Genomic DNA, 13,598 nt, shown 5'->3' on the forward strand with positions numbered 1-13,598 from the left:
TCAAGAAGGAAGGTGACAACAACACTAGACCAGACAAAATTCTGGCTGCTGCACAAGGCCTACTGGACCCCAGCCAGACTAGCGGCCATGGGTATTAGGGAGAACGACTCCTGCTGGAACTGCAACAATCAGAAAGGGGACCTAGCACACCTCCTTTTCCACTGCACCAAGGTCAGGAAATTTTGGGAATCGGTCAACACACTGGTAAACGATGTCACAGGGGCCGCCCTGGCACTTGACTTCCACCATCTAGCACTGGGATACACTGACCCCTCCATAAGATCCGAAACGGATAGAGACCTGATTGACCTCCTGCTCACAGCCGCGGTCAAGACGGTTTTAACAAACTGGAAAGACACAGCGAAAGCCACCTTCAAAGCCTGGTTTAACTGGGTCATTTTCCTGCGGCGGGCCGACAACATGACATACAACAATCTACCGAGCGCAGGGAAGAAAAGCGAAATGTGGCGCTCGTTGGACAACTACCTGTTCTCACACAAGCCACCCTGAACGCCAGACAGACAACAGGGAAACAAGCCCCAAACAAGATAAGACACCACTGAATAGACCACTATGATCGCCTACTCTGACAACTAGCCGGGCCTCTCTAATCTATGCTCTCTACTCTCTCTACTCTTCTTCTCTATACCTCTCTCTCCACGCCACCGGGGGAACAAAAGACAATTGGACAATTCAGCAAGGAGGAAGGGGGTTTGCCAAGAGGAACTGAAGAACTGAAGAAGCAGTGAGAACAAAGTGGACAAATGGCGGCAAATCGCTACCTAACGGTCCCCCCCCCCCCCCCCCCCCCCCCCCCCCCGGGCCCCTCTTCCCTCTTCCTTGTCTCAGTTATCTCCCATGTATATCCTGTATATCCTCTGTACCATGTAAATATAATTTTCAATACAATTTTACTGAAATAAAAAAAGAAATAAACATTGTGGTCCCTTTTCATTAGTAAAACACAATGACATAATTTATTAACAGTTTACTATTAACCAATCTAAAAAAGACGGTAGTATACGAAATATCTGTATATCTACGAAGCATCCCGAACTCCTGCTGCTCCTCTTTTAACTACTATTTGTCAGGTAGCAATAAGCACACCGTAGAAAATATAGCGTTCAATAAAGTGAATACAGCGGCCATGTTGAAGCTGTGCGGTTTCTGCCTCACCGTGAGCGAGTGTTTTGGCAGAAGAAGCAAAACAAATCTGTATTTATGATATTCAATGTCAAAAGCGATTTTTTTTTACTATTCCTGAAAGAAGCCAGTGGATTAGCAAAACAAACGCACATTTCATTAGCTTTTTCTTCCGGAGAGAAAGATGCGCTTTATTCTTAAGTACTTGAGAATAGTAAAGCATAAAAGGTTAGGGCGCTTTAACTGGATCAAGGGTTCTAGTTTTACTTTTGTGGCGCGGCTGTCGTCGTTTGGCAAGCGTTGTCTGTCATGTAGACGCGTAGCTTTACAGGTCCTCGCTTAGCCCTCTCCTTTGTGTTCATTCTGTTTGTCCGAATTCTATCTCCTCACTTTCTCCCCAAGCGTCTCCTTCCCTCAGTGGCTGTAGACATAGAGAACGGACTGGCAGAAAGCACTGTAGGGCCGCCGAGGTGAGCGGTGCCGGGACGAGCCATCGGCGCATGCGTGCCCTGTCGCTGCCCCCTACCTGCCGTGGCCCCATTGATTTTACCCCACCCCCCTCCCTTAGTACCGGACCCAGAAGCGGATACCGGGTAATTAGAAAGCCCTGCGAGCTAGGAGTCCGGGCCATGGCCGGCCGGCCCTAAACCCCCGTCGGCGCGGCGCCGCGACGGGGCCCATGGAGGAGGAGGAGACGGGGTCCGAGGCGCCGGGCTGGGAGCAGGCTCTGAGCCCCGAGCTGCGCCAGGGGATGTGCATCTTGAGGGACTTATTGCTGGAGAAGAACCGGTCCCTGGTAGCGGCCTTTCTACAGGGGGAGACAGAGGAAGAACCAGGACTGCTGGCCATGGAGGAGGGCTTCCGTCAGGGGCGCTATCAGGACCTGGGCGACTTCGTAGCCGACTTCAGGCTCATGCTGGAGGGCTGCTACAGACGAAAAGGTGTGGAGCACTGGATGTCCAGGCAGGCCCAGCGGCTGGAGGGCATGCTGGAGCAGAAGTTGTCTCTCCTGTCCCGGTGAGAGTCCCACTTTTCATAGACGGCTGTGACCCATCCCGCATACTCTCTGTTCATGCCACTCACTGTGCCATCTGCTCGCAAATCCAGTTAACAGTGTATTGATCTTTGCCTGCACACACCCACCCGGTCCATCTACATTCTCTTTATCGTTATGCAGAAGCGCATATCCCAACCCGTTCCTTTGTCTATCAGTTCAACCGTTCTTTGCTGCCTCCATCAGTTCTTCCACTGCTTACTGAAGCTGCTATCTGCACTTCCATCGTGTTGCAAACCGCCTCAGCCCTTCTCACGCTCCATACCACCTGACCTTCTACGTGTCTACTCCACATTTTAAGTATTTGTCCCACCTGTATATTGTAATTACCCTTTTATCCATTCTCCAGCCCTCCATCCCTTTCTCTTTGTAGTTCACGTAGCTGCAAACATGATGCGATTTCATTGTACATAACCGGCAGCAGACAAGGAAAGTGGCAGTTTAAGGGCTCTGGATATCGCTGTGTTTTTTAAGTTTCCAGTTAACGGAATGCAAGGTCTTGCCATATTGTCTTGGAACATGTGTTCTTCACAGTTTAAAAGGAAATACATTGGTTATGTTTGATCGGATCCGGAAGATTTGCGGGAGGTATACCGGGGCAGTAGGTGAAGCGAAGATCATGAGCTCATTTGGTACGGCTCGGGGACGTACAATTGTTTCAAATACTTAAAAAAAAAATACATAATTTGAATAAATTATTGGTAAGTGTAACATCCTTGCACCAGATGAGTGAGGATGAGTTTGAGTTAGTAGAGTTAGATGCGTTGGATAGTACTGTTTAAAGCAAATGGAGATCGAATTTTGTAATCATGCATTGGTATTGCCAGAATACACATTCACGCTTGGTTTCTTTGTAAAGTCGGGTGATTTTATTTGTGCAGACGTGTTTAAGATGAGAACTTAGCAATAAATAAACTTTTAACGTCAGCCATACTATGCAAAAAATACATACGCGTATATAGAAGAAACTAAGGAAAATGACAGAAATCTGCTCGTTCAGAGTGAAGTGTAATGCCTTGGAAACGATTAGTTTTCTCGTTAGAAAAACAAGCAAAAATTAATAAATCTTGTTGTTGTCGTACAGTGACCCAGCATTTGGGGGTAAATAAAGTCACTAGAACGCTGAAGAGAAAGAAGCATTTGCATACGGAGGCGTACGAGCCATGGGAGAGTGATGGGTACTTGGATGTTTCCTGTTCTGTTCTACAGGTTGCTCTAATCTAGCGACTAGTCTTTTAAGAGTTGCTGCAATGATTGAGGACGCAGCCCAGGCGATCTTGCATGAAGGTATGCCACAAGCCAGTAGCGACATAAGTGTCTTATTGTGCCTCGAGATTTCGCATTTTGGGGTAAATCAGTGGGCACACTGTAATAACATTAGACACTCCATAACAGCTTTGCAGCGTGAACTGTTCGCATGAACTGTTCATGGCTTGATGTACTGAATCCTTACCTATTTTGGGCAGTCTTCTGCCCATTGTGCTTCACCTGAGAATTTATTTTCATTATCACTTATCACGTTATCACTGTAACAGGTGCAAACTCAGTTGGGATTACGAAGCTCCATGTAAGTTTGAACGTGTGCAATTGTTTCACCCTGAGATGTCGAGTGATCTTCGTACATTACTTATTCTACTTTTTTTACGATACTTTTCAACAGAAATTTTACTCCATCATGTAACATTTCATATTGCACTGACCTATGGTTCTTCAGTCAAAATATGCTTCCAGGGATAAGCACACTGTTTCAAGGCCTGATTTGTAAATGTAAATGTGTTTGTATTTATATAGCGCACTTCTACCCAGAGGTCTCGTAGCGCTGTATTCATACCGCTGTGGAACCCATCCTGGCTTTTCTGTGAAAATGTCCACCCTTGGGCGCCCCCAAGGTGAAGCCAGGCATCCAAGCGCTGCTGGGGCCGTTGTGGAGATTAAGCAAGCTATTGCCCAGAGTCACAGAGTGGGACCCATGATTAGACTAGGCACCGAGGCGAGAATTATCAGGTCCGGGGAAATTGAGTCCAAGAGCCGCCGAGGCGGGAATTGAACCCTTGTCCCGGGCCAGACCTCTGCATCAGGGTCTGCCACTCTAACCATTGAATCCACATATTTGAATCCTATAATTCATGTGATACCTTGCAACGTAATGTCAACCTATTGATTGTATATCAAACAAGTTGGTTGACATCTCCACTTTCACTGGAAGTTGAAATTTGATGTTGTAGCTTTGATTTCCCTGCATTTCATGGTAACTAAGAGTACTATGATATAACGCTAAATGTGCACTTTTAAAAGGGTATGAGTGCAACCCAAATGCTTGTGTTGAATTTAGAAATAGAGGTTAAGTTGAAAACTGCACTATTTATTATTTTGCTGGAACAACACAAATTCTTTACTTGCATATCTATGGTATTTTCCAATGTGCTAAATAACTTATCCTGCAGTCCGAGTCACCATAATTTGGACAGTATTACTGTCACTAGACTGATATTTACTATTTAACAATCCAAATGTCTCAAATGCCAGTTGCATCTCCCTTGCAGCAGAATTGCTCCTCGTGCCTAGTGAATGTTCAAGAAAGATGGACTGTTTTGTACATGTTTTATTTTGACAGCATTGACATGTGTGAAGTAGGGCATGCCAAAGAAAAGCGTTGAAAGGACACGGATGCTTTGAATATTTTTTTTATACACTTGTTCGTTCTACATAGCAGAAGTCTTTGTTAGAGGTTGTATGTTGGTGATGTTATGAAGGCTAATAAGTAATTAACAGAAGATGCAGATTGTTTTTGTTATAACTTTCTGGCAAGTTGAGAAAGCAAGTATTGAATCCTGCAGGCCAAACGTCTTGTGACCAAGTGAGTCTGGATGTGGTGACTAGATCTTGACTGCCGTTATCTCATGTTACGTCATATCCTTTGACTTTGGATGATTATGAAATCCAGGACAATCCCAAGGTCATTTAACTTCTATGTCGTAGCAGGGAGGGATAAGGCAGGATCAATAAGAATGCAAATTATATTGTCAATGAACTTGACTGTCTCTTACTGACCACTTGTGGTGTACAGGCCTCCAACACACTGCTTGGCACATATTTTTTAAATTAGAAGTTTCACTGTTAACGCAAATAGAAATTGAGTTAAGTTACATCGTTGTTTTGTCCTTAACAAGAATACTTGGATTCAAGAGAATAAGGGTTTAATCTTTGTATTCGGTAGACCATAAGTGAACCTGATAAAAGAATGATTTTTTTGAACCTCATCTCGCTTCCTCTAGTACCTTTTGGAGAACGTTTCAGCCCACTGTGTTTAATGCCTACTCTGCATATAGAAGAACAACATTTCTTTATTTGGTTAAGTAAATAACCATAAAAGATATTAAAACCACAAATATAATGTATACATTATTCGCAATACAAAATGTATATAAAAAGTGAATCAACCTATCAGCTGGTACCAGATAATCCAATATGTACAATTTCCAATAAGCACAAAATACATTCTTTAACCCCTCCCACGCTGGTGACGGAACCGATCCGTCACCCCCCTCGGGTGAGCTGTGCTGGTGACGGAGCGGTTCCGTCACGGCCCGGCCGCCGTGCCTGCGCGGCGCGTTCTATTGAGCGGGCGGAGCCGTGACGGAACAGCTCCTTGACAAGCACAGCCCACCCGAGGGGCGTGACAGAGCGGTTCCGTCACCAGCGTCGGAGCGCCGCGCGGCCCCCCCACCCCCTTAGCGCTGCGGCGGAATTGCCGCCACAGCGAAAGGGTTAAAAACATCGAAAGCATGATGGCACAGCACCTCGAATTTTTACCACTATGCTCAAAAAGTAGCCCATAGGTAAACATATGTGAACATTCCCCAGCATGGAAAGGAAAAGCATGGCTGGTCTCACTTGAGTAAATGTAGCCTCCTTCAGTACTGGAATCAGATTTTTTTCCCTTGGCAAAGTGTAATAATTGCAAAACATGACAACATGGTCAAACCACTGCCCTCAGGAACCATCACACCGGCAAGGGCCTACATGGCTACCTGTCACCTGTCCTGTAGGAAAACTAACCAGTGGCAGGAACACATTCAACCTAAACCTGGATAAAGATGTTCGATGATAAATATTGTTCATCCAGGGTAGGTAAGGCTCCCGAGAGCTGGCTGTCTGGATCAGGCAATAAGCCAGAACCAACAGTTCACGAAACTCAATGTCCTCGTGGGTAGCTGATGTCCCGCAATAGAACATTTTGTTCAACCCACTGGCAGTCTTCTTTAGTTATCCTTCTGGGTGCATAAAAAAGGTTGGGATGACCCAGGGCTAAGAAGGCAGACTTTATATAATTCAACCATGAGATAGCCTTATGGTTTTCTTAGGAGAAGGCAGTCCTGAATGATTATTCAATTCAATATGGGTAATCTCTTATACCAGATAGAGATCCAATTTAATAAAGACCAAAGTTTGAGAAGGTCTGAAATATAACTAATACTAAGTTCCCCATGGACAGCAAATGTGGAGTTACTCAGTGGAACGCCCAGCAGCCGCATCAGGAACTTGCTTTCTTCCAGTTGTATGAGTTCACAATCCCGATACCCCCAAATATCACTGCCATAACTGACCGCTGAAAAGCACTTGGCCATATACATCTGGATCAGGGCGTTCATAGATTGTCTACCAATCCGTAGGCTAAGATCCATTACTGCTCCAACACACCTGGGAAGAGAAAACTTCTTTGAATAATGGAAAGGACGCCAGGAGGATTTGTCATCAAAGAGGATGGTCAGGAAATTAAGAGCCCACCTTGTCAGTTCTGACTAGTTTTAACAGAGTTGACCCCAGCTTCATTGTATAAGAATTTGCTGAATTTACCCACAAATCTAAGCCCTCCATAAAAATTGCATAAGAATCTACGAGGAGTTGGATGCCAAATGCCTTTCCTGAAATAAGAAGGGGATTGTCCGCATAAAAGATTACTGGTATTATCCGCAAATCCAACTTGGGAGGGTCACCCTGGGCTTCCATTAGTGCTATTTCCAGACTGTTGATGGGAAACAAAAATGGGGCCAGGAGGATACAACCTTGTCATATACTCCATGGGTGATAGGAGAAGTCTTCGTGCACACACCCTCATTTGTAAATCTAACAGACTACATTTCCCTATATAGGGCCACCAAAAATGAAACAAATGCTGGATCCACCCCAATGACAGTAAGAGGGGCCCCAGCTACTCTGCATATACCATAAGAAGGATCATTGGTATTTCATCTCTTGATCGCTATAAACTGAGAATGCATGCTTGTCTCCTATTTAAAGCCTGATTGGCAAGGGGAGAGAATATCTGGCCACATCTCTTCATGTCTAATGATAAAGACCATAATATTGAAATTTGCATCCCACCTTATTAGTGAAATGGGTGGTTGGAGCTACACAATTTGGGGTCTTTGTCTGGTTTTGCAATGGTCGGTAGTAGTGAGGATGCTATCATACGTGACCTTTCATAACAGGGAATGAATTCGATTTCTTCGTAAGCAGGGTTAGATGTAGAGTGGGCAATGTCTCGAAAAATGATTTTGTGAGGCTTTCCTGCTCCAGCATTTCATCACCTGTTGTACACGTGACTGTGTTCAAGATGTTAATGGGGGTTGTCCATGTTAGCAAATACATCTGTATTTAGGGTGGGGAAGTGTATGTCTTTTAAGTATTTCATTTGTGCTTTGTGATTCCAGTATTAACCTTGATGTATGTGTAATATTCACTTAGTATCTTAAACTCATCTTCTGTGCTCGTATGCAGCATCCCACCTTGACCTCTGACTTTGTGCATGTCTACCTACCAGTGTCGCTCTCACCTTGTGAACCTATCCTCTTTCTCTCCATGTCACAGTATAACTATTTCGTACATAGCAGTTTACGCGTTGCACCTCCCTTTGATAAATCTTTTAATTTACACCTGCCTTCTTTGGTTCCCTACATGCCCTGCAGGTTTTTGTGTGCGTTTTTCATGTAGAAGCAGTTTTTTCTAGGTTCTCACGCTTCGTTTTAGCTGACCTAATTAGTGCTATGAGGTGGGCAACAAGGTCCTTCCTGATCACGGCTATTGCAACATTCTACAAAATGTCCCAGGAAATCTCCGCAGTACCATTCCTTTTGAAATAACGTGTTACTCTCTGTAATGTTTTCAGTTGGACTGTGACTCGAAGTGCTACACCATTTAGCCTTCAGTGGCATGTTTTGGGGTTGCCACTGTCATGTTGCTTTGTCCTAATGTTACTGAGTATGATCTGACAGAGCATGTACCCCTAGGACTACACTGGTGGATGCCTTGTGAACAGCTGTCCTTGAAAAAAGAAAAAAAAACTGCTTTTCGAAAACATAGTTTAGTGCTATTTGAGTAAAAAGTATGTGCTTTCCAGGTCTCTCGAATCCTCACATTGGGGTCGATTAGGATCGCGGACGGACTTGAGTCCGTCCGCGACCCCTGAGGAGGAGGGAACGTCCGCATGGGCTGCGGCGTTCCCTCCGATCAAATTAGGATGTGACCGCCAGGGTGGCGGTCACATCCTCTATCTCTAACATTGCGGCGGGTGCAGCTTCAAGCTGCACCCGCCGCAATGTAAAAAATCCATGCACAGCATTTGCGTGCACAAAGCGGCAGGCACCGCGCGGTGCCTGCTGCATTGTGCACGCAACTGCAGGGGGGTACCATAGGTACCCCCCATGTGCACCCCCCACCCCACCTTCACCCAGGGGGCCCGCAACGGGCCCCCGAAGTGAAGGTCCGTATGCATTTCCACGGCGGTAAAGCCGCCGCGGAAAAGCATATATTTACAGACATCCTAATATGCCTGGCGGTGTCTGATAGACACCGCCAGACATGTTAGTGCTTTTCCGCCGCGGTCGCCTTCCGACCGCGGCGGAAAAGCGGCGGACAGATTATCAGACCCACCAGCCATCCTAATTTGGCGGTGGGTCTTTGGAGTCTCCGCTGCGGTTTTTCCGCATCCTCCAGGCCGGCGGACACTTCCGCCGGCCCGGAGGATGCGGAAAAACCGCCATCCTAATCGGCCCCAGAGTCTGTGCCTGAAGGGGATTGTGGAAGGTGTTTGTAGTAAGTAATGAATGTAGACGGATCCTCCTCAGGATTAATTGTTGCTTTAAAGTCTCTGCCTAGAATGTGTTTGCACACTAAATGACTATGTTGACAGAGTTGTCAGTGCAAACTTTCTCCCAACGTATCTTTAAATTAACTATGCTAAATTCTCAAGGTGGTAAAGCAAGAGAAGGGAGCAACCTCACAATTTCTCCCTAAGCTCAGATAATGTACAATAAAATTAATTCTCGCACGCACACATAAGAACAATGACAGATTGTTGTTCAGTTTCGTATATTCCATTCGATGCCCTTTATTTTTGTTCCAAAGTGCGTTTTGTCTGGCATCTTAGCCTGGACTTTCTGAAGGCTAGAAAATATGCCTAAATTCATCCCATATGACAAATCATGTTTCATTGCTTATTCATGTATTAAAAAATAATTACATTTATGAAGTGATACATGCCTTCACACTCTTTCAAACCAAAGTCTGTGAACCATTCATTAGCCTCTCTAAAATGTATAATGTTAACAACTGGAGCTCAAGATCATGTGCTTTAAAAAAAAAAAAGTGAATCAATTACAACAGATTGCAATTTAGTAGGTCCGTCATGTAAAACACGATTAAGTACTTAACCCTGTCATATAGGGTGTTTTTATACATATGTATTAGCCCTGAAGAAGTAGAGGTTCTGTTTGCCTCTAGTGAAAATCATCAACTAGGAGAACAGTCTACTGTAGGAGCTTTCCTTCCCCATATCTGGTATGTATATAGAGAACAGCAACAATTTCCTTTCCTGTGGCCCCACAGATGCCTAGACTTAACCCTTTCCTATCTTTAGGCTTTCCTTCCAGCCATAATGCAGTAGCCTTTTTAATATCTATCAATATGGCCACCACTTCCTATTGCCATGAGCCGATGACTAAAACTGCAAGGGTAATCATTCATTTCTCAGTTTTCCACAGCATCGCTCCTCATTCAGAGTCCCTGGTGAAAAGGCTGCATTCTCAACAGCCCCCATAGTCCCTTACATGCACTTATCTATTCACTGGTCGGCAGTGAAGCCTCTTTGCCAACTGCCATTTTGTCAGAGGAGTCTAACCCTCCACGTCTTTCGATTCTGACCTGATTCAGATTCACATGTGCATGTTCATATTCATTTTTATCTTGGTGGCAAGGGAATTTTGTTAGTTGAACTTGAGGTGGAATGTTGCCCTTACCTTTAAGTTAGCCATCAAGCCCTATTTCTCAAACAAATTAAACTCTGTTTTGTCCTTGTTGAACTAAAACCAGTTGGTCGCTATTAAAACTTTAATCTCTCCCTGGCTCAATGGAAGAAGAGTATTACTAATTAGGGGATTCCTCAGGAGTGAAAATCATCTATGTGTCTTTGTTGTTACTTTAGTTTATGAAGGGTCTAACTTTCTCTGCCATGCTACAAAATAGTAAGAACGTTTGCAGCCAGCCTTTGTCACAGGACTGTTGTTCATATATGCAGTCAACACACATCGGTTTTGAAGAAAATATTCGTTATTTTTATTGTAAATGTATTCTTTTATCAGGGCCAATAATAGCCTCCCGATACAAAGGTTAAACATCTAATACTCTTGATACCTGGTATTCTTGAGAGTGACACAACAAAGATGCTCCTACTTCTATTTGCATTACCCGTGCAACTTCTAATAAAAAAAAAGTGGTAAGCAGTACTAGCCCTGAAGAAGTAGAGGTTCTGTTTGCCTCTAGTGAAAATCATTAACTAGGGGAACAGTCTACTGTAGGAGCTTTCCTTCTCCATATCTGGTATGTATATAGAGAACAGCAACAATTTCCTTTCCTGTGGCCCCACAGATGCCTAGAATTAACCCTTTCCTATCTTTAGGCTTTTCTTGGAGGACCACATCCCACAAGTGGTCAGCAAGACACAGCCAACTTCACTAGCAATATAATTCACATTCTTCTAGATCCTGCCTAATCCCTCCCTGCTACGGTGAAGGAGTTAGATGACTTCAGGGTTGTCTTGAATTTCATAATCATCCGAAATCAAAGGATGTGAACATAGCAAAGGGAGATTATGGCAGCTAATATCTATTCTCCTAAGCCAGGCCAGGCTTACTTGGTCACAAGATGGATTCTTCTACCTGGAAGTAAACATACATCGGTGATCCAGAGGAACTATATAGTTATAACAAACTTTGCATGCTCTATAGATATAATATATTGTAGATATAATAAATTACCTTATCTCACTTACAAAATTCATAGCCTTCAAATAGCCCACTCACCTCAGAACTCCCTGTATATTGTTTCGAGAGTTGACTTTGGAAACACCAGTTTAGCAAGTATGCCAACGTTGGTTGTTCTCCATCCCACAATTAAAAAAAAATATCTATTAAGAAATTATAACGCACCTTTTCTGTACTAAGCGACTTCTGTTGGCTACCCATTGAAGCTGGGACAACATTTAAGATTAGCTGTGAAACAGGGGGCATCATCCCAGAAACGGATCAGAACACTAACATTCCGTCTTTGAGATGAATTGACAGAGAGATGCCAGTGTTTCTTTCAAGTTATTGTTGTCGTTTGTGAAACTAGATTTGCCATGATCATTGCCAGTATTGGTATATTGTGGGTGTTTTTTTAATTACCTAATAGTTGACTATGGTCTGTTGTAAGAAATCTGGAACAAACTCTTCTTGTAATAATTTGCCAACAAACAGATGAGTAGGGCAAACAAATGGTATGTGCCTATGGCAAGCTCATCTGCTTTATCTGCTTGCTTGTCATGCATGCCCCACATCATGATGCCCACTAGCCGAGGAATGGGGCATGTGACCAGGCAGTTTCCACCAGCATCTACTATTCAAGAACTGACCTTTAACTCTCATTGTTGGTAAGAAACATTTTGCCAGTCATGTTGCATCTATGCCTCTGTGCCCCAGCACATCTCATATGGCTAGTGTCTCCATGGCCATTGATAGCTGTTATATTTTTATATCGACTCTTTCTTTGTCCTTTTGGTGCATATTGCTTAATGTGCGTTCTGGACAGGAAATCTTTTGCATTGTACTTGAATTGGGTATGGGTTTCCTGACCAAAACATACCTTCATGAATCCTTGGGCCTGACCTGACTCGCAGTATTCCAGAAAGCTATAATATTCCCAGAGTTCATCAAACTACAGAGGTGGGACTTGGAATTGTTATTATCCATAAACAAAATCTGGCTGTGTCCCCTTTATTGTCATACCCCTGCAAAAATGACCGAAGGGGTTGCTGTTCAAGTCAGATTTACTGTGAACGGCCCATTGACTTTTGCTTACATCCCCACTGGTGGGGATTCTAATTTTGTTATTAATGATCTCAAGAGTACACTTGAGTAAAATAAATCTGCTTCTCTGGTGGTGTTGGATCTTTCTGCTTCTTTCCACACTCTCTCTAACCCCTCATTTCAAGATTGTTGGAGGTGTGGATGAGATACTATGTAATGCAATTGTTTCACTCTTTCCTCGCAGTTGGAGAACCAGCTATGTCGCTACCTCCACATTCATGAAACGTTTGTGCCATGGCACTTTTCAACATATATCCAAGACTCTGGGACCAATTAATTAGAAAACAGTGTTTGTTTCTGCTATGCTGATGACAGTTGCTAATTAGAATCAATCTGGTTAAAAAGAAAAATGTTTACAATCCACTTTTCAAAAGTGTGTTTTTGAAATCTCTACTTCACTGCCTTTTGGTTAGAGGGAACATGGCCGGTTTGAATTGGACCACTCCTACCACCATTAACTGGGTCTTAACTTCGCAACATTTTTTGACAACAAGCTTTTCTTCTGGCGTTGTGCAGCCAAGCTCTCTTCCATCTGCTACCTTGTTCTTCAAGTGCTTCATCCATCAGTGCATTTGGGGTTGCACAAAGCAGTCGCACAACCCCATGTCACTTCTTGTTAGGATCAGTTTAATTTGTTCTGTTTGGGCTTCCCCAACTAACTTATTCCGTGTATGCAGATTATTCAAAAGCATACGCATGCCCTGTGCTGGGTCTCACTCAGTGTGAGCATATCTCCTGGCACTTGCAGGGCCTTAATTGGTTGACTGGGTGCAAATGAGGATTCTGTTATAAGTCGTGTGCATCTGCCACAGGCGATTAACAAATTCAGGATCACATTTTATTTGCAATTGTTTTGTCCATTAATAACCTGTATACTTGCCCTGCCAATATGATAACGGTGTCTTCCATCAGGCATGCATGACTGTGCTTATGTCCTTTTTAGGTCAAGTCTGGAGGCAGTGCGCATGCGCTGCTGTGCGAGACTTAATGTAGTAGAG

General features: G+C 43.9%; 1 protein-coding gene across 1 annotated transcript in view; it reads left to right on the plus strand.

Annotated features, from left to right (window-relative positions):
- The first annotated feature begins 1,568 nt into the window (after positions 1 to 1,568).
- The window catches only part of BRD10 (bromodomain containing 10), a 428,998-nt gene continuing 416,968 nt past the window's right edge, over positions 1,569 to 13,598 (plus strand). The window contains exon 1 of the mRNA XM_078675919.1: positions 1,569 to 2,160. Within this exon, the coding sequence (XP_078532045.1) occupies positions 1,823 to 2,160 (338 nt within the window). The 5' untranslated portion in view covers positions 1,569 to 1,822. The remainder of the gene's footprint in view (positions 2,161 to 13,598) is intronic.

The sequence above is a fragment of the Lissotriton helveticus genome, chromosome 2_1 (assembly GCF_964261635.1).
Source record: "Lissotriton helveticus chromosome 2_1, aLisHel1.1, whole genome shotgun sequence".
Taxonomy (NCBI): domain Eukaryota; kingdom Metazoa; phylum Chordata; class Amphibia; order Caudata; family Salamandridae; genus Lissotriton; species Lissotriton helveticus.